Genomic DNA, 27,896 nt, shown 5'->3' on the forward strand with positions numbered 1-27,896 from the left:
GCAACTTATTATGTTCTTTTTGGGCCACTGGCCTGGAAAATTTTGGATATAGTATTTCATTACAGTGACAGCTGACTCGATTCTGACCTGACCTGTCATCCGCAGATTTCACTTTTCACCCTATTTTTTACGACAAGTTCTTCTTATTTTTACAGCACAGAAGATATTAAAGTAGAGAATTGTTTTAGTTCTGAAATGCTTTCGAAAAAGTAAATTTATAAATTAATAGATTTAATATATCACCTAAAACTAATCAATTTATAAATTTCTTCTATATGTGACATTAACATTCATTTATCTATTATTCCTTCAGTTGGACTTAACTTCATCTACACGGGAATGAGAAAACCTTAGAGAAAAAATGGAGCAAAGTTGCAGACAATATGATTGAGGAGACGATTATTAATCCTAGACTACCATAGCTTACAAATGAAAGAAAGCCCATTTCACCAGAGGGGCACAAATTTGATGTTAATAATAAAGTAATATTGTCCCACTAGATATCTCTGGTATTTGTGCTGCAAAACGATAGCATGTGCCCCAAGATAAGCCAAGTCCTGGAGTCAATGCTCCAATGATGATCACAATGCCCTTGACTGAAATTACGCCATCGAAAAAAGGGTGTCCTGGATATATACAGCCTACAGGAAGTATCCGACTGTGAATCCAAGTTCTGGTGTTGTAGGAATTCCAGCTGACATGTATATACTGGGGATGTATCTTTCAAATTTGTTGTTTTTAAAGAAGATAAAGTAACAATTTCTGACATGCATATGCCATATGGTACCGTCTTCCTAAAAATTGAAAAAAAAAATTGTCCTATTAGAGATCAATGGACACCTAGTGCATGGTGGTGACCACCCACAGAATCAGTTTTCTTTTCTTTAGTTTTCCGGTTTTATTTATATTTTATTATTTATTTATATTTTCATTGTTATATTTTTATTCTGTTTATTACTTTTTTTCCTTAAAAAATAGGGACATTTTTTAAATAATTTATTCATGAAAAACTAAGAATTTTGTCATATCCAATGAGTTTATTGGACGTCAGAGTATATTAAAAAAAGATTGATAATTTAGGGGTTAAATGGTTTTTTTGTATAAGCTTTAGAGAGCAATTTAAAAATTGAGCGATTATCTTTAGAAAATGTTATAGAACTGGCCAAAAGGGTCTATTGCTGGCTTTAGAAAATGTTATATAACTGGCCAAAAGAGCCGATTGTTATGTATGTAACTTGTAGTTTTACAATCATGCCTCATGATGATTCAAGAGTGATTTTCAGAGAGAAGCATATTAACTAGCAGAGCCTATTGGTGATTTGGGTTTGTCTTTTACAAGTAGAGTAAGGAAATACGATAAAAGTTCTTATTAAAGGGAAGCTGTGAGCTTGATGCCTCTTTTTAGTTGTATTCAGGGGTGATGATCTGGGTTCTTGGGCTTGTCCGGTGATCAGATAAGATTGAGACTATTCAGAAGTCCCAAGTAAGCTTTTTTTTCCTTCACTTTCTTGGCGTTTTCTTGCAGCGGAAACGAAGGGGTTCCGTGAATAATTTAGCTTTATGGTTTTCTGGCCAAGTTATTGCAGAGAAACTTAACCTTTTATGTTTTTGTTTGATTTTGAGGTAAGATCATTTCTTCAAGGTAAGATCAGAAGTTCTCTAATGTGATTTGAAGGTAAAGATGAAATCTTTGAGTAGTGTAGGACTTGGTCTGAGTGTAGTTTTTGGTTGCCTTTTCTTGGCTCTTGTTGCTGAGCTTTACTACTTATTGTGGTGGAAGAAGAAGTTAACACACAGAGAGATGGAAAATGACTACAGCGGCCCAGCAAGGGAGCTATTCTACATGTTTTGCTGGAAAAGGTCTAGTTCGGTCAGGCACACGGCTTTGGATCCCCAAGAAATCCGTTCCTCTGTGGGAATCACAGGCACCGACGTCCATGAACCAGAAGGGCAGCTTCATATGCAGTCAAACAAAAGTTTTTTGCTTAAACCCTGCGAAGATGACGACATGGAGGCAGAGTTTATGAGGCTACAAAACCTTTCAGGCCCCCCAAGATTCCTCTTCACAATTATAGAGGAAACGAAGGAGGATTTAGAATCTGAAGATGGCAAGTCTAGGGGCGACAAGAGTGGAAAGGGGTCGAGAAGTAGAAGCTTGAGCGATTTACTTCTACCAACAGAGACTCCATATTTGACCCCTCTTGCTTCTCCTTCCTTTTTAACTCCCCCTCTTAATCCTATGAACTCTAACAATCAGCATGGATTCAACCCTCGCTTTGAATCAATTGCAGATGCAGAATTCAACAGGATAAAGTCTTCTCCCCCTCCAAAATTCAAGTTCTTGCTGGATGCTGAGGAGAAACTAAAAAGAAAGTTAACGGAGGAAGCCAAAGAAAGGGTTCGTAACACGGGCGTGTTTGTCCATGACAACAGAGATAAAGCTTCCCCGTCAAAGTTTCACGAAAACGATCAAGGGTCTTTCATCACAATCATTGTTGATAAGCACAAAGAAAGAGAGCTTAATCAACATGCACAGAAGTGCCATTCAAGCACTTCACAGGTACTTCCTCTGGCTTCTTCACCTTCACCATTCCGATTTCCGATCACCGGTTAACAAAGAAACCTAGTTTACATTAAAGTTCTATTAACCAAAAAGAAATGGGGTTGCCTTCCTCTTTTTTTTTTTACCCCCCATGTAATATTTTATTAGAGATTTTCATGTTCGTCGGGTTCTTGGGTTCATTTTATTTCTCATGGCCATGTTTGGGGATGCAATTACAAGATAAACATGCTTAACCCTTGTGCATTTTATCTTTAAATTTTCAAGGTGTGTGTGTGTGTGGGGGGGGGGGGGGGGGGGGGGGGGGGGGGGGGGGGGTTTGGTTGGTTTGGGGCGCCCCGGGAGAAAGAAGGGCGGGGAGGGGGGGAACAACATTCTCTGCGACATGATGTTGAGAGGTGGGTCTGATGCATGTGGGTGACCTGTGGAGTTATTTTCCATGTCTCCTGAGTTGTCGAACACCTGTAATCATTCTTGTGAAGCCTTTTTCCCCTTCTCAATTTTCTTTTCCAGTCTTTTAGTGCTTGCTTATCCTTTCGGTTTTTGGTTAAAAGGAGATTTTAGCTAAAAGGCAAGGGGCTAGTAGAAGTATCACGGATAAATAATTCAACTAAGTGACAAAAGTACCAAAGTAAGGTGAAACAGGACTTTGGTGGGCCGGCAAGTAGTCTAGAGTTTACATGGTTGTAGCATTCAAGAAAGTGACAAAATTGAAAAATAGGGGATGGTGAGATACCCCTTCGGCTTTTCCTAAACAACAAAGTAAGCTAATACCCGTGAAAACGTCTCCTGGGAATTGACCGAAAGCTACCCCCACCTTGATGAATCATCATTCACAACCTTTAATCAGATAATCAACATGATTTGATTATTGCTTTATTTTTATTATTACTTTTTAAAGTTCTATTCGTGGTATCTAGGTAAGATCGCTTACATAAAACGGTCGACTTAATATGAATAATGCTACGTCAGATTACGTAAATATTGTGTAATTATTTTAAAAAATAATAAAATTTATTATTAAAAAATTAATTAATTTTTTTTTATGTAAATTCTTATTTATTAATTTTTTTCAAAATAATTATATAGCACTTCAGTTATTACTATAACTATCATTTCTTAATCAATACATATATTAATACGACAACATTTTGAAGTGTTATTATGATGTGAAGTGTTACGAGTAGCAGTACTATTTCATTGCTGAAAGATCGATACGGACCTGGAGTTCATTATCCCGTACATTACTATGTTACTCAACGATAATGATCCTGACAATGTAAACCACAGGGCAATTCCATTCTATGCTTTACACACAATAAAAATGTTTTAGACCATACAAATACAAGATTACATCTCATGAGTAAATCTACATTAAATGGAAAAAGAAGCTCTCTCACTTAAATTCAAAAACCAACAGCGTTTGCCCAATTTGGTATGTCAGGGCAGCCAATTCCGGATGACTGTCACAAAGCCAACCTCGGTATCAAGTCATGGCCCTGTGGCAGCCAGATCTGTCATTCCCAACTCAACACAAAGCGAGTTCATACCTAATTCTCCCAAGAGGCTGAATGCTGTAAATCCATAGTAGGAGTGGTACAAATCTGGCAGTTGCCCAGGGAACTTACTTAAACCTCCATACTGGTTCAGGAACAATTTAAGCAACAAAATCAGAATTTCAACAGAGATTTATTAGGTAAATTAATACTCAATGATACTCATCCAGAAAGTCCAAAACATCATATCAGTCGTTTTTCACATTGCTGTCAACTGACCATACCTTCTATTACTATGCATTGCGCATACAGCTAGAAGAAAATACATGGCAAGTGGGAGCGGAATCTCAAGAACACCCTATTCAAATCTTAACCAAATGTATGCACTGAACCTAAAACCATCAAGTTAAAAGGAGATGCATCATTACCTCAGATTGACAAGTCAGCAAAAATCCACGTAAAGCTTTTTCATCAATCAATTTGTGGCCCCCTAAGATTCGTAAAACTGCTCCAATCCTATACAAGCACATTGCTCTTGTCAAGGCAAGAAAATTCCATAATATCCCGTGGATCTTTAGAATGATTTCATACTCACCAAAATGCATAACAAGTATCACTATCTTTGTTGGGTCGACCTTGAAAACCACCATTAGTTGCCTGCCTCTGTTGAAGAGGAAAGACAAGTGAGTGAGAAATAGTTTTACAGGCGTACTTAGAAAAAGGAAACAATTGAACTATTCAAAAGTAAACATCCAATAGTAACAATCAAAGAGAAAAGTTGGTCTAGGCAGCAAGAGTTTGGTTTTGTTGTAATTTAGTTTTATTTAATTATAGGAGTCGGGAATATTTTTTTCAATATGCTCTCAACATTTACATGAATCTGAGGAATGATGCCAGATGCGATGTTCAGGAAAATTATGTGCAATGCCTAGGTCTATTTTTCTTATTGTCTTTCTAACTTCCAGCAGTTCATCCAGTCCTAAAAAAACTCAACCCCAGACCTTGATTTCTCACCCTTAGAATTTTTATTTTTATTTTTATTTTTTTATTTTTTTAGGTAAGCAAGAACTTTTATTGATAGCAATAGGGATAGCCCATGTATTAGAATTCTAAAATTTGTAGGATAGAAACCCTAGCACAGCCTATCTGTTATAAGCTTGCAAACCCACCAAGCCACATCAACTACACTTCCAAAATACCATTCTCAGCCATGAAAGATGAATTGGATAACATTTTCTTTGTTTTCTAGTCTGTTTTCGAGATCTGAAACATATTGATTATATTACTCAATAATTAAACCAGAACTCAACCTATTTTTCCAGCCCTTTCTACACAAAAACTCTAAGCCAAGAAACCCCAATTTCCCTCAAATAATTGCTGGCAGCACATTTTGTCTATACCAAAAGCTATGGGAAATGTTTCAAGCATTTTACTCCCTCCACAAACTTTTCAAGTCATAATGACCTTTATGTTTGCTCCTTACAGTCATTTCTTTAAATTTAAAGGCATGTTCACAAACTTCTGTGATTAGATGGGAAAAACAATACCTGCAAGATCCAATCCAGCAGCAATGGCACATTTACGATTGAAGATGTCGAACTATTGGACAGAAGATCATCTCCAATGAATCCCATTAGTCGGAGAGATGCAACCGCACAGTATGTTGCCCCACCTGTGGCACTAAAATGAACATTGTCGGTAAATATTATCACAAATAGTCCAAACTGGAAATCAAAACTATAGGAAAGAGCTGATTAATGTAGATGCAAACTTATTTTTCATTACTACGAAATAATGAATGAACAAAATTTCTCCACTAAGCTTATTCTCGGAATTCTCCTACATTTTTCAACATCTCACATATTGTCACTCTCAAACATACAAAACAAAACAAAAATCTCACTAAAAACATTTTCACTCTCTCCTCAAAACATCTTTTCACTTCAATTTAAACAACATTTAAAAAAAAAAAAAAAAAAAAACTGAGCACCACCCATGAGGGGTGGCCCAGTTTTTTCCATACTCACCATGAGATTCTGAACCAGGTCTCAATCCAAACCCTCCATCGTATGACTGAAAGTACAGCAACAGTTGTTCTTAAGTAATCGAAAACCATATCATGCATGAATGAATGCAAGATAGAAAACCAAGGATGATATCATGTTGGCTACATGAAAGAAAACAGTCCGAGATAGAGCACTTTCCATACAAACCTGACAATTTATTATGTACTCCTTTGCTTTCTCCTTATCCATGCCCCTCCAATCCTCAAACATAAAACAGATGGCAACTGATACAACACTTGGTTATTTTGATATTTCATCCAAAAGCATTTTGACTTAAACAGACACAAAAAGCATCCTTAATATCTATATTTCCTTACCAGCACAATAAACAAACCGAAGATCTGTCTCGGCCCCAATGTGGATGGGCATAAAACTGCCAAAAAGAGCCAGAATTAATCCATGGAAGGGCAGGGGGTATGATCCAAAACTTAAGATCAATATAAGTTTTTGGAAAAGGGGAATTGGAAAAACCAAAGTCTAGTTTAGCTTAAATCAATTCCCTTTTCGGCATAATCACATTCTTAAGGGTGTAGGTATACCGAAAGACTATTAAGTGCTACCTATACCATATATTGAGTCAGCACACATTCAAAAACCTCTCTTTCATTGTTTATTCTTCAAGTATTATGAGAAAAACTCCACATATGGATTTTGTACAAGTAATTGTTTCCAAAATCTTCATTTGAAAAAATTAAAAGATCTGAGAACAACAACTGTAAAGCTCACCTCCCATCAGGCTGCTGGAGGTTTCTCATTGACGTCAACATTGTTTCAGAGTCGATACTTGAGAAGTCATAGCCAACAATTTTTAGTATGGCTAGAGCACTGTACGTGCTTGCCAAATGACTACCATTACGATTCAAAACCTTATATAAAACAAAAAAGCTTATTTCCACAAGACAACCGAAATAAGAATAAAATATGAGTGCATGATTTGTTTAGTATACCCCATTATTGTCGGGAGGAAACTGAGAAGTTTTTGAACCATTGAACCCATAAAATTGTCCTGCAGAAAGCCAACAGCTATATGATATATTCTTTCCTCTTGATACATTTGAGTGAATATAGTAAACACGCTAAAAGGGGAAGTGCTCTCAGAGAATGAAGAAAAAATGTGCACTTATCGGGCAATCCAGCATTACCATATAAATAATATTCAAATTTCAAAGTTCGAACCGATTTAAACTAGATCAGATTCCTTAGAAAGCGAGCCATACCATCATTCGGTACACCTTTATTTTGTGGGAGAGCTCGAAAGGATAAAACCCAGCTGACAACCGCATCCCTGTCGACCTAAACATGTAAAACAGCAAAAACATGTAATTATTTTGTATACATTTGTTTCATATAACTGTTATTGTTGTGAAGATCAAGTGCATACTTACATACGAACAGAAAATACCACAGTATGACCTCACGACAAGGGAAAAAAAAGGTAAGAAATCCCTAACACTCCCGTGAGTCATTGCAAAATTAAAAAGAAAAGAAGGAAATTTAAGTTTAAGCTTCCCGTTGGCTAAATTTACGAGAAAGTTCTCCGTCGCGAGTATTTGTGCTAGGCACATTCAAGTCAGGTCATTAAATATGTAGCATCAACCCGAAAATATTCAAAATGAAAATTCAGGATCAAAACCGAATATTACAATCAGGGCGTCCAAAACCATGATTACAAAAAATAAAAATAAAAAAATCCGAAGCAAACACAAGATGTAACTACAACAATCTAGGTTTCCAAAAATAAAAGGCGCCAATAAAATTCCAGATCCCTAGTCAAATTGTAATCTTTAGACACAGAAACAAATGAAAATATGGAACAACACAACACCCAGTTTTATTTCCAATCGAGAGAGAGAGAGAGAGAGAGAGAGAGAGAGAGGTACACGATCAAGCGCGGAGAGGAGGTCGAGACCGGAGATGATGAAGTAGGCGAGGGTAAGGTGGTTGATCTCCTGGTCCTGGTAAGGCGACGGCAACAGATGGTACATCATCTCCAAGAAACTGATGTGCCGATCCCTCTCGAACACCGAAGAATAGCACGGCGGTGATGGAGGCTCATCCAATGGGTCCCACTCCGATTCCATGGCTTTCATCGAGTCTGATTTTGCGAGTACGATTGTTTTCCCTCCTTTCTCCTACTCTGCCTTTTTGTACCGTGCGATCTGTTGTGATGAAGGAATCAGCACCGAGAGTCCGCGAGTTATTGAACTTCACGATGCCCCCACACCTTCTTCGACTGCAAGTGCAAGGGAATCACGACCCGCGAGTTAAACGTCATATCGTTTAACTAGCTTCACTGCCCCCTTAAACGACAACAGCTTCTTTACTTTTCTATCATCGTAAGCTGGCTAGTAAATAAAAATAAATTATATTTAAATATTACAATAAAAATAAATAAATTTAAAATTTATATACAAAAAAAATTATTTTTTGAAAAATTTCATTCTTTTTTTAAAATAAAATATGAGTGGTTTATACATTTCAAAACTATATCTAACATTACTAATAGAAAAATGGTCACTAAGTGAGTCTCTAAATATATATTTTCTCCCCGAGAGTTTGATAGCCTGTTAGCATATCGTTCAGTTCTCCAAATAAAAAATTTGAATTCGAAACTACACCCATTTTATATAAAAAAAGAAAAAAAAAAACACATTTTTTCTCTTTCTTTTTTCTAGCCAATCATTGCATGGTTACCTTTTGGTTGATAAAGAAAAGAAAACCCGACTTTTGTTCATTAGTTATAAGGATGCAAATTATCCAAAAGTTTCTATTTGCACTAGAACTTAGATTGAGAAAATAAATAGACATAATGTGTCATACAATGGTATAATTGTCGCAATGACTTTATCAAATAATATAAAAAAATCAATTAATGTTATGAAATCTCATTTTATTCTAATTAGAAGTCAGTAAAATTAGAATAAGAACTATAAGATCAAAATCCTAATAAATAGGCATTGGTTTCTTTTCTTCTCAAGTCAGCTTGATATTTTTGTCCCCTCGCCATAACACGATTTTGACGTAGATGGGCAATTTTTAGTTATACTTTTAAGAGTTTGAATTTGAAGCCCAACTTATTCTAAATAGGCTGCAATTAGATGCACAAAGAATCCTTGTTGGGCAGGACAGGCTGGCAGCAGTTCGCAGCTCGTCTCCCACATGGAAGCCCCCACCTTTAGGCCCAATGACCGGAGATCATGGGTCCCAACTTTCCTCTACTGCCTTGTGAAAGCATATTATGAATTTGCTGAAGCAGATCAAGAACGGAATGAACGGAGCACCGCCATTAATATTCCATCACAACTTTGATGTCTGTAAAAGCTTATGAAATTTAAATGATAAAACTAAAACAAGCCGGCAATCATCCAAAACACAGTGGGCTGCACGCGTCTCGAACAGTAATTAAACAAATAATATGGAATCTCCGAAGATAAGAATCTACATGATGATTGAGATCCGCGTGTGAGCATGATGAGCACGATTGGGAGTACTGGTCATCATAAGATTTGTCTGCTTCTTAAATCTTGATTTACAGCCTCCACACGTGACTAAAGCTATCACCCACGCATTATACAAAACAGAAAAAGAGAGAGAGCCTTGCCTAGCTCTCTTTTATATTGTCATTACATTAATGTAAATTAGTTAAAGTGTGATTATGCATTGATTGCTGTTAATTTGTTGCTTTGTTCTTTATGCTTATACACTTTTCTGAGTGAGTATGTGGGAGCGGGAGGTAACAGCAACTGAACAACACAATAATGTAAGGCAAAAGCTGCAAGCCTTATGGTAACTGCTTTTTGCATGGGAAATTGGTTAAAGATCATTGACTGGACAGGGGAATTAGATTCCTTATATACACACCAATTACGACGTACCTTAAGCTTTTTCTATATTTATTTTCCGATCGCATTATGTAGTGCTGTAGATAGATATATAGATACGAGTAATTGGCCGTCAGATCTTGATCCGTATAATATATATATAATAATTGTTTCATGCACGATCCATCTGTTCAAAAATTAAAACAGCAAGTTTTATAATTTGTTAAAACGAAACACAATTTTTCATAAATTAATGAGTCATGTCCTTCGACTTATAATCTGGTTTGAATTTCATTCCACATAAGAATAGTACAAGACTGTTGTGTCCCAAGAAGTTCTAGGAATTTTATTAGAGAAATAACGTACGCATGATCATGTTGTGTCCTAAGAAGACAGAAAAATACATGGGAAGGTGCGTAAGAGCTAGGATGGAGTAGTAGTACTTGAGGTGATAGAGTGCATGCAAAGAAATGCTAACTTCTTAGGAATTAAGCTTATATATTAAGGAAAGAAGGAAATAACTAGCTAGTACTTAAGAAAACAAAACGTCTATATTGAGGCAGGTTTGAAAGATATTTCTTTATTAACCTTTACGTTCAAAGCTCCAACTGGCAAACATGATCGAATTAACTATACATGCACTAAATTTGCGTGCGAGGCTTTCTTATAACTTAGTTGGTATATATCAATTTAACATCAAATCAAAGTGGGTACTTTTGATGCTCGCTTTACATGATGATGATCTATTACACATATAATATGTACGTATGAAGGAGTACTGCTTAAAGGAATGCATGCATGATGTCCTAGCTAGCTAGCGCTGTTGGTGGCCACCAATCAAATTAGTGGGAAATGAGAGGGGTCAAGGTGCATGGGCCAAGCGAATATTAAAACCTTGGGACACAATTAATGTGCAGTACTATATATGTATTCTGTATATAAACAAGCACACGTATTTTTCTTATAAAATAAATAATTAGTATATGTTAATATTAAATTTTCAAGGGAATTGAAAGGGCAGTTGGCCGCCGACATTAGTACCATATTATACGTACTTTGGTTTTGGACCACAGTCTCGTTGGCAAGGGAAGATTGGGAGTTGGCCGGACGACATCTGCATGTTAATTTTTTCTTTTCAGCTTTATGATCACTGACAACTATTAATTAACGGATGACAACTATTATTAATAATTAATGTCGGATAGCCATATATAATTAATATTAACAGAATATTATGTCCAACACGGTACAACGTCTGCGTCCACGTGTGTTTTCGTGCGCGAGTACCGGATAGAGGTTTTGGACTGAAAAACACCCCACAGCTGAAGAATGGAAAAGCGCATCAAAAACCTAGAAGAAGAGTAGAACCGCCGGACGTACGATCGAGGTAGTTTGCTTGAGATGGAGGTATCCATTTATGTCAATGAAATAAGTGAAATAACGTAGACGATCAGAATCATACATTATTATTTAGCTAGAAATAAAAAGTTCGATCTCCACCGCGGATATATCTCTGAGTCTTCACGACCGCAACATATGATCCATTAATGTATTTACGTAAATCTACTTTATTATCATTTTTTAAAACGTTGTTATAATATATATAGTACCTGGGTCTCTCTCTCTCTCTCTCTCTCTCTCTCTCTCTCTCTCTCTCTCTCTCTCTCTCTCTCTCTCTCTCTCTCTCGATGCATATTAACATTTTAATCTGCTACTTGTTCGATTCCATATATACTCAACGAACCTGCACGTACTTATAAAATATTAATACACATAATTGGATATATAGAAATCACCCTTGAACATTGACTTGCTAGGAAAAGATATTCAAAAACTTAAAATACATGATACAGTACGTATGTTAAGCTTTCATCTGATTAATTATCATCATGCGTGATGTTTGGATACGTAGTAACAACCTATGTATAGTTACATGGTCAGCACAAAGTCTACATTAACTTGATGCCCTGGCTAGGTCCAGCGGATCATGATCAGTTCCATAGTACCGAAAACTAATATATATATATATATATATATATAGATGAAATGAACAAAATTTCGGTAAGGACGTTGAAAGTGTTGATCATCATGGGCTTTCAAAGGCATGATGTAAGTACTGTCTGTAACAAAAGCTTCTAAAGCTAAAAGCAATTCTGAGGTGGCCAATCAAAACATGAGGACCTTTTTTCGTATATCAAAGAAAAAGTTAAAGAAGGAGCTTCCACTTTCTTCATTCGAAAAACGATCTTCATTTTTAAATTCTTGATGATCAGGAGCTGCATGTAGGAAAGAGTAAAGTTTTTGCTGTTGTCACGCGTCTCTTGATCTTCATTATTAGAAAACTTCTCTCTCGCTCTCTACATGCCTAGCTATCCCTCTCTGCACTGAAATATTTAAGTTCAGCTGATCCACTGATCTTCTGTTTCAATATATATGCCTATATATATATGAAGAAAAGATAGTAGCAACGATATTAATAATTCATGGGTGTCTGTTTTCTTTCTGGCAGCAAAAAATGCTGCATATTAATGGGACATATGTCATCTATCCCATATATTATTGATAATTTAAAGGTATATAAATCACAAGACAAGATGTAAATAAAAAGCAATCTCTAATGCGAGAACACCCATTTCATTCACGACAGCGATCAAACCAACCAATTAAAGCCTCATCATGGGTGGGGTACAGTTGTGGAGTCTATCAAACGGTGACAATGATCTTCTCGAAACATCTTGTTAATTTGCAAATTGAATGAACAATCGCGGTCTAGTACTAGTCCACTAATAGTACATCTTATAACCAAAATATATTTTCATGCTTTCCTGCGTGTGGGGACGACCTTCAGGGTGACTGGTAAGACTTGCTTTTACACCGACCGAGAGAGAGAGAATCAATCAAGTGGGGGTTGGCAAATGAGAGGAAGGTGGGTGTGGGACCAAGTGGTATCTGTCGTCCGACCACGAGCATCTGATGACGACTGCTCAATCCACCCCACGTACATCCGGCGCCGGCTTGGCCATATTAGTGGCCAACCCCTTCCTTTTCTTCGTAGCCCTAACTAGTAATGTGAAGCCTACCTACCCACTACCCATGCATGTAAGTTCTAGATCCGAAAAATTCTCCCTTTATTATTATTGTGTTTTATTACCTGACAAGTAACGAAGGATATCTATAGAAAAATTCTATTCATAAGCATTATACAACACATGTAATATTTTTTTAATTTTTAAAATTTTATTTAATTTTATTATTTTTAAAATAATTAAATTATTCTACTAGTCATTCATATATCACATATTCGGTAAGAAAAAAAACAAAAAACAAAAAGAGATTCTTTTTTAGACTTATAGCAAAACTCATATTTATATGCAAGTTTTTTTGTATATTTTTTGCCAGTGTATTTATCTTTTTCCACACACACATGTATATATATATATATATATATCAATATTCATGTACATAGAATTAGGTAGTAGAAGACGTTATATATCAAGTACCTGTTATAAAAATAAAATCATGCCCACTCCAGATTCTCAATCATTTTATTTTCCATTTGTTCTTGTGGGTTCATATTTCATCATATTGTGAGGGCTTTTCTTTCTGCGGAAAATCTCTCAAATCAAGTAGTACTGAAGATTGTATTAATTAGCGGCCGGTAATTAAATTAGTATCAGATCTATCGAGATTTATTTGGTTAGCTTATGTACTGTCTGTGTGTGTGTATATGTAATCATCAACAGAATTTCGAATCAGGTTGACTTCGACGTTAATTAAACATATTTTTTTTATATCTTTTGCAAAAAAAAAAAATGGCATTTTCAAATGATTCCTTTTAATTAGTAGGCCAGCCACATCAGCCGTACGTTATCTTCATCTTCAATAATCAATGTCTAGATAATTGTTAGCTCGTTATCAAGTCAACTATAATATAGTTGATCAAAATCAGAGGTATCGGCCGGTTCAAGTTTCTCTAAGTACCATCGATAGATAATTGCCATGGTTTAGATCATGCACATAGAAGATAATTATAATAAGATGACAAAAGGGAAATCAGGCAAGAGTGATCCAGTACTAACTAATATTAGCAGGCGGCACACAATAATATTTTAATTTGAACACATGTTTGATGTACGTGCTGCTACAAGGAGAGCCATTCAGAATAAGAGACGTGCCACGAACATTATTGCCATCGATCCTTTTCAAATTTCAAATAATTAACTGGCCACATTGTTTCTATTTCGAACAGTTCGGCAGTGCAACATTATTAATTATACGAAATTAAAATTAAAAAAGACATAAAATGTTAATTAGAATACACGTACAGATCATGATGATTAAGCAATATGATCAGTTCCACTAGATTAATTAGGACGCGCGTGCTTATGCGCGCATCCACAGCCTTCGATATATATATATATATATATATTAAGATTAATTAGTCCTTTCCTTTGTAATTAATTAGCTCGGCTTGCATAACATGGATCAAGTACTGGCACAGTCGTATTTAGTGCGCGCGCGCGGTACCTTTCTCCCCACACGGATTTTTTTTTTTTTGGGGAGGGGGGGACACCTTGATCATGATAAGGTGTCAAAATCCGGTTAAAGCTGGGTAAAGCTAGCTATTTGGATTCCTTCCAATACTTGTATGAACTTTGGGTGAGATCAATTACAGTACATGGTATATATTTATCAGACTTTTAATTAACATTACTCGAAGATCAATTAGGGTTTAATTCAGGGCCGTATACGTACAATTAGCTGAATGAGAATGATCAATGAATCATTTGATATAAAATAGAGGCCATACATATATATATATATAATATACATATTATATACATATATATATACATATATATATATACATATTCATATATATATATATGAAGTCGATCCATATATGCTCAATCGGAGGGGCACAGTGCAGCTTGCTAGCTATACGTTCCTAGTTTTAATTAATACTCGAATCATTCATCGATACATCAGGCATCGATTTTCTTATGAAAAATATTTATGTGATAAAAATTAGGAACACAGGTCATGTACTACCTACATGCGGTACTAATTAACACTCTGGCCGGCGAAATATTATTACAATTATAATATGCTTTTAATTGCGTCACGTTTATTTCTTTGTACGTACGTAGTGAATATTGATCACTAGGGAGCTTAATTATAAGAATATATTTTACAATTGAGACTACTAGCTAGATATATATATATAGCAATATATAACATAGATTTATCCAAAACGATCAATTTCTCGGCAAAATACAATGCATGCAGCCCTTAATTTGCCGATATTGGTATATTAATGGTATATATAATGAGAGTACTAATATTAGATATAGTCATAAAGTGTGCAAGTACCCTACAGTTAGTTTGAAAAAGGGTAAGGTCTATTATTAAAAAATTAATTTTCTTTCAATATATGTTCGGTATTTATTTACTTTTTTTAACATGATTATACAGTATTTACATATTTACGATTGCAAATATCATTCCATATATAATAAAGATTGATTGTAACATTCTATTTTGTCGGCCTTGATGGTCAGTAGTCAAGATGATTTTAATATTAGTCCCGGCCACGATGTAGAATATATAAAGATAGTTACATAATTAATATTCTTTATTGTCCTCAGTATAATGTACGTACGTGTACGTAACGATGAAAGCGAAATTAAGCAAGCTAGCTACAGATATTTGCATGCAAAACCATAAGATCGAATTCCACGGGAAGCACGCTGCAGCACGGAGAATCAAAGTTACATGAATATATATTAACTGACTGTGACACTTCCACTTAAGACCAATCAACCAACACTCACACCTTCCTCTTTTATATTACTCTACTTTATTATAATTTATATATTAATCGATCGGTATTTATCTCAAATTTTCATTAGGGTTTGTCTGATCTCTACATGATGCATGGCCAATATTTATAATCTTTATTAATGAGCACAGTTAACAAGCTAGCTTACATTTTAAGAAATTCAACTTGTTCTCTTCCTCTTCGAACCCTAAAAATTTTAATAAAACAAAAAGAGATCAGAATGTGGATCATGAGATAGCGCGCAAAGAACAAAATAAATAAACACCCCGCGCGCCCAGCTCCTACCTAGCTTTATCTTTCCGTCTTCTTCTGATCCTTTTCTCTCTCTCTCTCTTTCCCTGCAACTCCCTGGGTGATGTGATTCTCCACCAAAACCTCCAAAAGATCAACCCATCAACCTTTACAAAAGAGAAAGATCTAAGAGGTAAGAGCCATGGTTTTCTCATCCGTTCCGGTCTATCTGGATCCACCCAACTGGCAACAACAGGTAAGGGTTTTCTTCCATATTTTCTTTTCCTATAGCTTCAATAAAAAGGCTCAAAATAAAAGACCAATATTCCTATCCTTTTTTTTTTAAATCTCTTCTTGAATATACCGGGTATTTGATCTTTTTCCCTTTCAATTTTCAGCACTCGAATTATCAGCAACCAGCTGAAGATGGAAGCTGCGAGAATCCACAAGTACTCCACCCTCCACCGCGGCCTCCAATAGTTGGAGGCAGTGGCGGCGGTGGCCTGATTAGGCCGGGTTCCATGTCTGATCGGGCAAAGCTAGCCAAGATTCCGCAGCCTGAGTCTGCCCTCAAATGTCCGAGATGCGAATCCACAAATACAAAGTTTTGCTATTTCAACAACTATAGCCTCTCCCAACCTCGTCACTTCTGCAAGACCTGTCGGCGCTATTGGACAAGGGGAGGTGCACTAAGGAGCGTGCCTGTTGGGGGTGGTTGTAGAAGAAACAAAAGAAGCAAAAGCAGCAGATCGAAATCTCCTGCCACAGCCGAGCGCCAAGCTGCAGGGTCTAGTTCCACTAGTACTGTTTCTTCCAATTGCTGCGCTACTGATATGTTAAGCCATTTGCCCCCTCCACAAGCATCACAGTTGCCTTTTTTACCTCCTTTTCATCATCTTAGTGATTATGCTTCTGGGAACCATTGCTTAAATTTCGGGGGATTTCAGCCCCCTGTGGGAGCAATAGGTGGTACTGGTGGTGACGTTGAATTTCAAATCGGTACTGGTTCCAGTGGGGGTGGGTCTGCTTTATCAACTGGCCTTGCTCATGAGCAGTGGAGGCTGCAGCAAGTGCAGCAGTTTCCTTTCTTCGCCAATTTGGGGACACCGAATGGGTTATTTCAATTTGAGGGGGGTGAGAATGTTGATCGGCCAAGCTTCGTCGGGGTAGCTGGGCAGCTTCGGTCTAAGCCAATGGAATCTGCAGTTACTTGTGTTAGTGATCAGCTTGCTAACGTGAAAATGGAAGACAATCAAAGGTTGAGTTTGTCAAGAAATATTTCGGGTACTGCAGGAAATGATCATTACTGGGGAGGTGGAAGTGCATGGACTGATCTTTCTGGTTTCACCTCTTCTTCCACCAGCCATATGTTGTGATTTTGATCTCTTTCTATGATCTCTAAACCCGACGCATGCAATCTCTGCCCTTGTTTTTCTCTTTCGGTTGAATTAGTTACTACAGGTTCCCATTAAAGAGAAATGATCGTCTTAGCGTTTCATTCAACAACCCTAACTTTGCAAGTTCCAACACAAAGAATCTAAGAAATTGAAATGTGAAGGCCGGAACAATTCCTTGGTAATCTGCTCAAACAACTTGGAAATGGTAGGCTTCTCGTCTGAAGTTTTCTTTGCGGTTGTGTATTTTTCTTTTTTTGATCTTTTTTTGGTTGTATTGATCTTTGCGTAACAGAAGCAGGCCGGGTATTGGTCATTGAGTTTGGTATCGGATAGGAAGCTCTAAAATGCCATAAATTGACTGTATATATATTAAGTAATTTCCCGGAAATTATATGTGAAAATTTGTCTCTTCCTTTGTTTCCCTACACATCAGTACCACTTCTATCCAGATGAATGAGAACAATGGGCCTAAAAACCATTATACGGAACTTATCAGGGCTCATTGGAGCATTATGATATGCCCCCAAGAACTCAGTTTGTTCCCAGTTCAGGTGTTGAAGAAAGGATCATTAGAATTAGAAAAATTCACGGTTCACGTCGTTGAAGGATCTCTGATCGTGTACTTCTTGAGCAGCGCGTTTGTTTGATAAATAAATACCTGTCAATATTTCAGTCCCAATATGTATGCCTGCGATCTCCATGTTTTGGGTTTCATGAAATGTACGTAATTATCTCCCATAACCTGCAACTCCCCCCGCGCGCCGGCGGCCCCAAAATCCTCTCTTTGTCTTTGATCTCTTACATGCAACTGAATGCTTGATTATTCTATTTTTGGCAAATAGAGGATGCAAATTTTCGTAGTGGTTCAATATATATTTGTTGCTTGCTCTTTTCGGGAAAGTGGCTGTATTCTTCATGTTGACGACCTACCTCAGTTTGGGATCCATCCTTTTGGACCAAGTGATCAGCTGAGTTTAAAATAATTTTGTAATTTTAACTGTGTGACGTACTCATTCCTTGTTTTGTGTGGAGACTATGATGATTATGCAATTATAAGAAGTTTGACCAAATAAGATCGTACTAATTTGTTGTATGTAAACTGATAGTGGTTGAGAAGGAAAAGCTGTAGTTAGAGAAACGCCAAAATCCCACTCAAAACCATGCAAAGACTCAACTTTCAAGTGGGAGTACTCTAGCTCCACCGTATGTATATAAGGGGAAAAACACACAAATTTCAAAAGCATAACACGTAAAACAAACAAAGCTTGATTGTTTTTGGTTCCCTACTTAACTTTCAAGCAAAAGAAACCAAAATTAAGTCCAATTAGTTTGACACATTTTTTGTTATTATTCTTATATGATTATTTTGTCATCATTGTAACTCTATTTATGATGGGTTTATTAGATTTTAGGAGTATAGGATCTAGACTTTTTTCTCGGCATGGAATTTGGACTTTTGATATGCTTTTGCAGTAACCAAGGCCGGCAATTGTTTACTAAATACTAACATGGAATAAAGCGAGCATAATATTGTCGAAAAAGCAAATCTCCTCTCTCACTTTCTCTCTCTCTAGATCTCTTGTGGTTCTGATGGTCGGTTGGTCGCAGATTTCTGATTATAGGATAGGGATCCCGAAATTGACGATGGGAATGGAATAAAAACAAGAGAGGGAATAAAAAGAGAAATAGAAGGAGAAGAAGAAAGTAACATGCAGCCATCTCGGAATTCCAAGTTGTTTATCATCATGTAAATAGTTGATGCCCCCACATGTGTAGGCGTGAAGATGTTCTCTCTGTTTCCATGGCAGCTTTCACTTTTGTGACGTCCTTGTTATAATCTCATCTCTGTGATTCCAATCTATATATGCGCTTCTTTGGTTCTCTGGCTGGCCTCACGTTCTTCCAGTACAGGAACTCAATCATATATATATATATATATATATATACGTGGTAGATTCTTCGTCATTTATATTTGAACTGACCAGAAAATATAAATTGCATGCACAAAAATAATAATAAAAGAGGGCGCTATATATAAGATGCGCAATTTGATCCAAATTAAATTGTTCTTTTTTTCTGAGCTTCTTTCATGTGATTGGTAAGATCCATCACTGATGAACATAAGCTACAGGGAAAACAAAAAAGAAAAAACGACATGAACTTAATTTGAACGCCAACATGATCTAGAAAATAGAAATAACGACTATTACTTGACCAATATTAGAGTTTTGGGCTCACCCGTTAATGTGAGAGTACTCAGTGTTTGGGAGATCCATCAAATATTATGCTCGATGAATTAAATATAATTTCTAATGATCATCTCCTTCTTTAGATTGGGACTGGTTGCTTGACGATAATGATATATATATCAATTCAACTGAGCTAATATGTTATAGTGAAAATAGCATATTACTTCTATCGTGGGGTGATAGTAATCGTACAAAAAATTGACCAAAAAGCACCAATAATGATATAATGAGTAAGTTTATTAGGCATAATATATGCCAAAAGCTGGTTAATTGGTACTAGTGATGATAGCATATCAATATGGGTGAGGTAATTTACCCTACAAGATACACCTGTTTTAGAAAATGAAAAGTCTAGTTACAAGCACAACTGCATATTAATAAATACATAAATTTAATGTGATTAATCAAAAAATAGATTTTATTAAAAACAGTGCTAATTTAAATTTTAAATATGAATGAATCAATATTGATACGCAAATTAATACGCGACTTTATTTATACGTAGTAAAACTCATTAATATTTTTAACACAACGGGAAAAAAAGACGTTTTGATCTCCCTTAATTTCCTTATAATTAAGTGATCATATCATTTCAATCGGTACTACTCATATATAATAGCTAGATAATATTTTTTTAATAATATTGTCGCATGAGATTTCTGGTTTTGCATGGCTTTGAAGTTTCAAATTATACCAATAAATAGTATATTAAATTATAGATAAATTTTAATCTAAACAATTAATTTAATTATGAAGTGACTTAAAAAACATTAAGGTAATTAAAAACAGTAAAATTTAAAATTACTCTATTTAGGCACGTACGCACTTACCACTAATTTTCGTTCAAAAAAGGCAAAACCAATGGCCTTTTTTTTAAAAAAATTTCCTGCGTCGCATCACATCAGCTTCCAATATATAGCCACGTCCATCTCTTTGTACGCGGAGAGAGAGGGAGATCAGAGAGAGAGAGATTTGACCAATCTCGATAACTCAGAAACATAAGCTTTATAAAAGTGAGAGAGGACCGTTCCAATAACAAGGAAACTCAATGAAACTTTTATAAAAGTGAGAGATCGATGATCGATATAGATACATTATTTTGCATAAATTTGACTAATCCACGCGGTTGGGAGACCTTTAATATATGATCATCGATTGGCTGATCAACTTAATCATGAAGAAGACATTACTCGTACTATCAATTTTCATTAATTTTATATATATTAATGTACGTCGAGGAAATCTCATTTTGATCAGACTTTGACGTGGAAACTAAACGTAAATTCAATCTATATTTCCCATGCATGCATCTACGATAATCATTAATATTCGAGACCACCATTTGTAAAATTAAAAGGAAAGAAAACGCGTAAAACTGTTGGTTATCTTTATATATGTAAAAAAAAAAAAAAATGTTACATTATTTCCTAAGTACCATGAATTCATGCTTTGTCTTTGTCGAAACTTTTGAAACTAAAGTTCACTCCCTAAAAGTGGAATGCAAATTATATATGCGGACATATAGGGTTTAATTATATGAGTTTCGATTGATTAAGGAACACATACTCACACAAACAGTGAAACACATTTATATCAGGTGGTTTCTTTATAATTACATGCGATGGCATGCATGCATGCATGCTTGCAGAGTACTCAGATCACTATTCCCACTGATCGATCTTACTTTTTTATAAACATTTGGGTCCTACTTAATTATTTGCTTTTTTTAATTGCGTCAAGTCTCACTTTAATCTTGAAGTTGATTAGCATGCAATATGTGATTTTCTTGTTGTATTAACTTTATATACATGCAAGATTTGAACAATTAAGTGTATAGGCTTATAGCACTGTCAATTACCTACTAATTAATTAATTAATTTGTGACCCACTTAGACACAAGATTAAATGGCCGTACGTCATCCTTTATCTAGTGCAGCAATCGTGGTCGACGTCGCATTAGCCTTATAATGACACATTGGGCTTTTAAGATAAACTTTAATATTATTTAAAAAAAAAATCAGGATTGGTTATTGAGCTCCAAACACCTAGTTAGGTAGAGCGGCTGGTCTATACAGCTCTAGTAGATAAAAATATACACTAATTATATAAACATGAATTAATCCGACTACATCAAAGTATAACAAATAATTATTTGTACACCAAAACCATGAAATTAGTCGACCCCTAAGACCATAGACTTGTTGGACTGATCATCGGGTTTTTCGTTAAGTGGACCGACCACAGAACATAACCATCAATATGTGAGCCCCCACACTTCTTTTCTGAGGCCGGAATCATTACCCCAATAATCAATTTTTTTAAATTTATTTGAACTGACGTAGCCCAATTATCAGTTAGATGGGCTTCATTTTAAGTTCTAACCTCGACCCTGATCGGTTGGAATCGTCACCCCCAAAGTGATGAATATCAGCCGTCCGGCTGAAACGGCCATTTTAATATTTTTACGTAAAAAGTATTTTAGTTTTAAAAAGACGTCATAAAAATAAGAGTTTTGTTACAGACAAGTACAGTTGTATACTAATCTGTGTACCAATACTGATTTATTCATATTTAAAATTTAAATTAACACTATTTTCAATAAAATCTACTTTTTGACCAATCACATCACATTAGTACACATATTAGTGCACAACTATGCTTGTAACTATATTTTTTCTAAAAATAATGGCTAGCTATCATTTTGCCGACAGCGAGCTATTATATATATATGTTACACACTATTGTTTATAATTATAAGAAAAAACATTATAAGCTTAATTTAACTTCGTATTCTTTATAGTTTATAATAAACCTTTTTTTATAAAACTCAATAATTGGTCCTGTTAAAATTTTAATTCAAATAAAATAATAATTAACACTATATTTTTTTCATGTATTTTTCATTAAGTGATAGATTGATTGTAGGAAGTACTTAAGAGGGGATATGCAAACGTTTAAAGGTTTAAAAAAGACACTTTAATTTTTCAAAAATGAAAGATATATATTTGAATTTTATAAAAAATAAAATAAAATAAATACATGCGAATGCCTATCTCTCTCTCTCTCTCTCTCTCTCTCTCTCTCTCTCTCTATATATATATATATCCATAAGTTAGAGACCGAATTTTGGATATTTTAAACCCATATCTTCAACTTTTTAAATTTTAGGAGGTATATTTTTAGATTTTTTATGTATGTATGTATGCTCATTTTTTATATTCTGGGTGAAAAATTACCTATCAAAAAAAAATATATATATATATATATATATATATTCTGGGTGAAAAATTATGGAACTTAACAAGATATAGAAACTGTTGTTTTTTTCATACTTTTAAGAAACTCAAGAATTTTAGACGAGGTTAGAAGAGAATTTTCATATTTTTGAAACATTTAAACCTTGAAATTTCGAGATTTATTGGGATCAATTCTATTTTTTAATAAATTTTATTTAAATTTAAATTTAAATAATTATTTTTTTAGAGGGTAGGGGGCGCCATGGCCCCTCTTGCATCAACGTAGTTCCGCCCATGCATTAATGTAGCCAGTACCAAATAATTAGTTCGGGCTAATTGCGAAAAAAAAAAAAAAAAGATCAAGAAGAAGCCCACCGGCTGTTTTGAATTCCTCTAAAGTATGTCAAGGTAAGAGGCTTCCAAATGACCCCTTTTTGGGTCTCAGATCCTATACATTGAGACTTCGGTTTAGGCCCACAATAGTTGTGAGGGCTTACATGCGCAATGTTGCAACGAAGATCTAAACAAGTTATAGACGGTACGGAATTAGGAGTTATACTGCTTGTAAATTGGTGCGTAAAGTATCTCCTTCATGTTTTTGAAATGGCAACGTTTAAGTTGTAAGAAATTTAAATTTTAAAATTCTCTTGTAAATTAAATCTTAACATGTCAACAGTATGGAAAGTATGCTTTACACGGCGGCTTACAAATAGAGAATTTCATTGAATTAGTAAAATACATGCAAATTATCTCATTTATGGAGTAGAAAATAAATGAATGATAATATCTCTAGATGATTTCTTTTTCTATAAAATTATCTCATATATACACACGAATGTTATTCTCTTTGTTGATCATCACAAATACCCCTAATACAGATTTGCAATGATCGACCAATCATACATGACCAGAGAGAAAACCACGCACAAATAATCATATCATACACATGTACTACACCGTTTCAATTATTGGTTTTCACAAAAAAAAAAAAAAAACATAGATATATATATATAAAATCTCACACCAAATATCCATCCTATATTCCTATTTCACAAAATAAATCAGTTGGAAACTAACGATTCGATCAAAGCAGCAAACACAGAAATTGGATCTCCAAAGATAGCTGAAATAATGAGTTTGAGAGCCAATTTCGCTGTCTTCCAATATTTGCTAGCTTTCTTTGGTCTGTATGAGCTTCCTTCACTTTGTTGTACTATGGTCTCGTTCGGAACTTTAATTTGAATGGCCATGTTACTATATATCTGATCATTCACATCATAATGGCCATCAAAATAACCCTTCCTCCAATTCTCAATGACCAAGTCCTTCACACATGCTACATGATAGCAATATCTGCCACAGGCAGATTCATAGGACCAGCCCCTGAAACCTTTAGAAATTTCCTTACTTCCACATTTCAGGCATTTTGAGCGGACCTTGGCACGGAGATGCAGTTTCACCCCATCACTAATCAAGGTGCGTTGAAGCTTCATGCAACATGGGTGTAGGTCACGAGCTTCCTTATGCAAACATTGGTAAACAAACCCTAGCACATCCTTCCCACAAGCATCACAGTATCTAGCCCTATTTCCTGGCACGTTTTCATAAAATCTGAAGTCACATTCACGGAATAATCGGTGGAAAGCAGAGGAGTCGGGCATCGCGCATTCTTCGTGTAGATGGAAATTGCAGTCTTCGCATTGGTAGCATTGTTTAAAACCCAATTCTTTGCATCCATCGCACTGGTACGGTTCTTGGGGGGAATCGATTAGCATCAAATCATGGTGTGGGTGGCTCAAATGCTTAATCTTGGTATACTTCATATCTATATATGCGCGTCAAAGATTCTTGTTTCCACGTTCGATCTATATGGTGCCGAGTTCCTGATGTAACAGACTGCGTAATTAATAAGGTGTCAATGTTGATCGATTAATATTGCCAAGAAAGCTAATTAAGGAAACAAACGAGAGAAAATCTCATCTAAAATTTTATCTGTAGATAATGAATGAGTATACATATGAATTATCTGTTTTATGCAGCAGAAAAAAAAAATGCTATAAGATTTACGTGTTGTACATTAAAGTTGTTATACATTGTAAGCATATGTTCATAAATACATATATGTGATCAGTTGTCACATTAATATTTTATCTTTGTAATTTTTTATATGGATCTGCATGTCAACGGTTTTTGGTCAGAATTTCTTTTCCAAAGGGCCAACGTCAAGAACTCTTAAATCTAAAGAAAAACGTATCAACATGAAGACATGCATATAATAGGCTTGCACATGTGATATATACCCACGTACAGATCACAGTATATCTTACTATATCTTAAATTAATGCTCAAGAATATAATATTATCTCCTCGTATTAGAGTTGATGAAATATCAAAGCAATTTCATATATTTTAACAATATGAAACATGTAAAGCTAGATGATTTATATAATAAGCAGCACTATTTTACAAACAGAAATAACACGAATCGAGATAATTTAATATAGAATCAAAGAAAAGTAAATCAACCCTCCAATAAAAAGCAAGCAAAGTAACCCCCCTGCCCCCAAAAAAAAAGTCGTGCCAATATATATAAACATACTCGACAAATACAACATATAATAAAACTCAAAACGAAAAGAAATACTAATATATATTTCCAATAATTCTAAGTAGTAAAAAAACAAAAAAATGTCTATGGCCTCCACGTTGAGATTTAATTTAGGTATAAGACTGTTGTCCAGTTTGAGGTCCACAACGAAGAAAGAAGAATGGCGTGAAACCTCTGTATTTTTTATGTGGGTCAGAGAAATTCTGTAAAATGATAGCAAGGCTCTAGAACAATATATGGTCACAAAAGCCGTGCGCCATCTGTTGATGGTTTTGCTAAGGGTGGGACGTGCATGGAGTAAAGACTGAAGTGGTTCCAAGCTTGCTAATGAAAAGCTAGACATTCTTTTGGAAAGCAGAAGAAGAAAGTAAAGGAAGCAAATCATGACATGCACTATAGATCAGGTTATTTGTAAGAGGAAAAAAAAAAAAGGATTTGACAAAAGCAAAATGAATATCCTCAGTTAAGCAAAACAGGATGTTTAAGAGCCAAAAAAATAAAAAAAGCTTTTGGGAAGTTAAAATAGAAAGGATGTAAATAAGCAGCAAAGGTTTTTATGAACGAATGGAGCAAAATAATTAGGATATGCTAGCAGCAACGCAATGCCAAATAATGGATAAAATGGCCAGTTTGGATTCAAACTATATAGGAGTCGCATGTAGTACTATATATAAAGATGGTGTATGCAGTATGTATGTAGGAAATGATCAAGGAATTAATGAAACACAGTACGCAATTAGATAGACAAGAAAACTAAGGTGGCAGACCGAACCGTAAATATGAGCTGTTGGATAGAGATTATCAGATCATGAGCCTGTTATCCTGGCCGGGAAGGAACTCATGGACAAAGAAACACTAACAAGAAGATGGAGATCAAAAAGAAAGAGAGATGTTGTACTATCATTGGGAGCGATGGATCGATAAGATATATATACAAAAAAATTGCAATAAAAAAAAAATATATATATATATATATATACAAAAAAATTACTTGCATATGAAGTTTTTAGAAGCGTCTTCTTTGGAACATGCAGCGTCTTCTTTGGAACATGCAGCGACTTCTTTTTTGTTTGACCCTACACACGTATTACGTGGATCGCACGGCATTTTTCGATCTATCCGAGTTCTTTCGTCCATATATATAAGAAGTTTCCCAGAAAAAAGGCTATATCCTCTTTGCTTGTGGCCCCATTCACATATAAAACATACCCGACAAATACGACATATAAAACTCAAAACTAAAAGAAATACCAATATTTCCAATAATTCTAAGTGGTAAAAAAACAAAAAATGTCTATGGCCTCCACGTTGAGATTTAATTTAGGTATAAGAAATGGAAACGTCAGATAAAATTCAAAAGAAAAACCTTTGCTTTAATTCGTTTAATTGTTCTTGGGACGTCGGTAGGTACGTACGTAGGTAGCGCAACAAATTAGGTCCTAGCCGCAAGGAGATCTCCACCTTGTTCTTTTCTTATAAGGGAAAGAAATGTCTTTGGAGCTAATGCCAATTATCATGGTGAGCTAGCTGTATAATTTGATGGCGATTACACCATGATTACAGATGAAACAGCTACAAAAGTAACAAATCAAACCTGTTAACTATATATATATATATATGTGATGCAGTACGCCACGATGAGAAAACAACCAAACAAGCATAAGTAATAAAAGAACATCAAACAACATTAATATTATGTGACAAAATCATAGATCAATAAACAAAAAACAGGGATGATTTCGATGGGAAGCAAGATACGTACCGATTATGTATGTATGTATTGTCTTGAAAGGGCTAGCCGGGCTAGTTCTGGTTCTGATCAGATATTGCGAGTGTATCGATGATGCGGAATAGAGAGTTGAATGAGATCTTTGTACAAGGCATTCTATATTTATAGATCGTCCTTAACCGACTTGTTTGTTTTTGGGAACCAATATTCCAGCCTTCTCCTCGATCGATTATTCTTTTTTATTTTATGTTGTTGACATCTTCTTCTGCTTAATTGTTAAGCCATTAGGGACGGTGATGATATCTACCTAATAATCAAACGAACTTCAGTGGTGGTTTCCCGTTAATAATGACAACATTGTTTTCCCATACGATTTATAAGCTGCTTTCTTCTGCCTAATTTTTCCCATGCTTGGAACGGTCGTGCAAGTAACTGCTTGTTAGACAACACATATACATATATATATATATATATATATATATATATATGGACATGATCGCGTCTCGATGCTATATACAATATTACACGAAACTACCACCAAATCTCGTATGCAAGAAAGTCGTCATCATGTCGACGTCATGATTCCTACGTAGGAGGCTGTCAATTAATGGCCGACTTTTTTGTCGTTTTGTGCTTTAGAGATTTTCCTTCAGTTCTTTTT

General features: G+C 35.3%; 4 protein-coding genes across 19 annotated transcripts; 2 read left to right on the forward strand and 2 right to left on the reverse strand.

Annotated features, from left to right (window-relative positions):
- The first annotated feature begins 1,111 nt into the window (after positions 1 to 1,111).
- On the forward strand, positions 1,112 to 2,806 carry LOC122301393. Of its 5 annotated transcripts, none has more exons than XM_043112717.1 (3): positions 1,112 to 1,483; positions 1,624 to 1,675; positions 1,784 to 2,806. In XM_043112717.1, exon 3 carries the CDS (start codon positions 1,802 to 1,804, stop codon positions 2,612 to 2,614), a length of 813 nt encoding a protein of 270 aa, XP_042968651.1. In that variant the 5' UTR covers positions 1,112 to 1,483; positions 1,624 to 1,675; positions 1,784 to 1,801; the 3' UTR covers positions 2,615 to 2,806. The 5 variants fall into 5 exon arrangements, with proteins under 5 accessions (XP_042968651.1, XP_042968649.1, XP_042968650.1 ...); XM_043112715.1 differs by having other exon boundaries at positions 1,629 to 1,675; XM_043112716.1 differs by lacking the exon at positions 1,624 to 1,675.
- A 1,020-nt stretch (positions 2,807 to 3,826) lies between these two features.
- On the reverse strand, positions 3,827 to 8,338 carry LOC122301394 (geranylgeranyl transferase type-1 subunit beta). The gene is made up of 11 exons (XM_043112718.1): positions 8,003 to 8,338; positions 7,340 to 7,415; positions 7,070 to 7,128; positions 6,849 to 6,988; positions 6,440 to 6,495; positions 6,270 to 6,346; positions 6,084 to 6,129; positions 5,604 to 5,728; positions 4,652 to 4,719; positions 4,485 to 4,572; positions 3,827 to 4,201 (listed from the first exon to the last, which is right to left on the reverse strand). Exons 1-11 carry the CDS (start codon positions 8,210 to 8,212, stop codon positions 4,052 to 4,054), a joined length of 1,095 nt encoding a protein of 364 aa, XP_042968652.1. The 5' UTR covers positions 8,213 to 8,338; the 3' UTR covers positions 3,827 to 4,051.
- Positions 8,339 to 16,009: 7,671 nt separating this feature from the next.
- On the forward strand, positions 16,010 to 17,822 carry LOC122301396 (dof zinc finger protein DOF3.6-like). The gene is made up of 2 exons (XM_043112719.1): positions 16,010 to 16,272; positions 16,415 to 17,822. The coding sequence occupies exons 1-2, from the start codon at positions 16,219 to 16,221 to the stop codon at positions 17,390 to 17,392; spliced, it is 1,032 nt and encodes a 343-aa protein (XP_042968653.1). The 5' UTR covers positions 16,010 to 16,218; the 3' UTR covers positions 17,393 to 17,822.
- Positions 17,823 to 23,668: 5,846 nt separating this feature from the next.
- On the reverse strand, positions 23,669 to 27,652 carry LOC122301400. Of its 12 annotated transcripts, XR_006240182.1 has the most exons (4): positions 27,269 to 27,652; positions 26,873 to 27,078; positions 26,279 to 26,361; positions 23,669 to 24,781 (listed from the first exon to the last, which is right to left on the reverse strand). XR_006240182.1 is itself a non-coding variant. In XM_043112728.1 (3 exons), exon 3 carries the CDS (start codon positions 24,719 to 24,721, stop codon positions 23,960 to 23,962), a length of 762 nt encoding a protein of 253 aa, XP_042968662.1. In that variant the 5' UTR covers positions 24,722 to 24,781; positions 26,922 to 27,078; positions 27,269 to 27,631; the 3' UTR covers positions 23,669 to 23,959. The 12 variants fall into 12 exon arrangements, 11 of the variants coding, with proteins under 11 accessions (XP_042968662.1, XP_042968661.1, XP_042968660.1 ...); XM_043112728.1 differs by lacking the exon at positions 26,279 to 26,361 and having other exon boundaries at positions 26,922 to 27,078; positions 27,269 to 27,631; XM_043112727.1 differs by lacking the exon at positions 26,279 to 26,361 and having other exon boundaries at positions 23,669 to 24,794; positions 26,922 to 27,078; positions 27,269 to 27,631.
- Between the last annotated feature and the right edge of the window lie 244 nt (positions 27,653 to 27,896).

Source organism: Carya illinoinensis, chromosome 2 (assembly GCF_018687715.1).
Source record: "Carya illinoinensis cultivar Pawnee chromosome 2, C.illinoinensisPawnee_v1, whole genome shotgun sequence".
In the NCBI taxonomy this organism is placed as follows: Eukaryota; Viridiplantae; Streptophyta; class Magnoliopsida; order Fagales; family Juglandaceae; genus Carya; species Carya illinoinensis.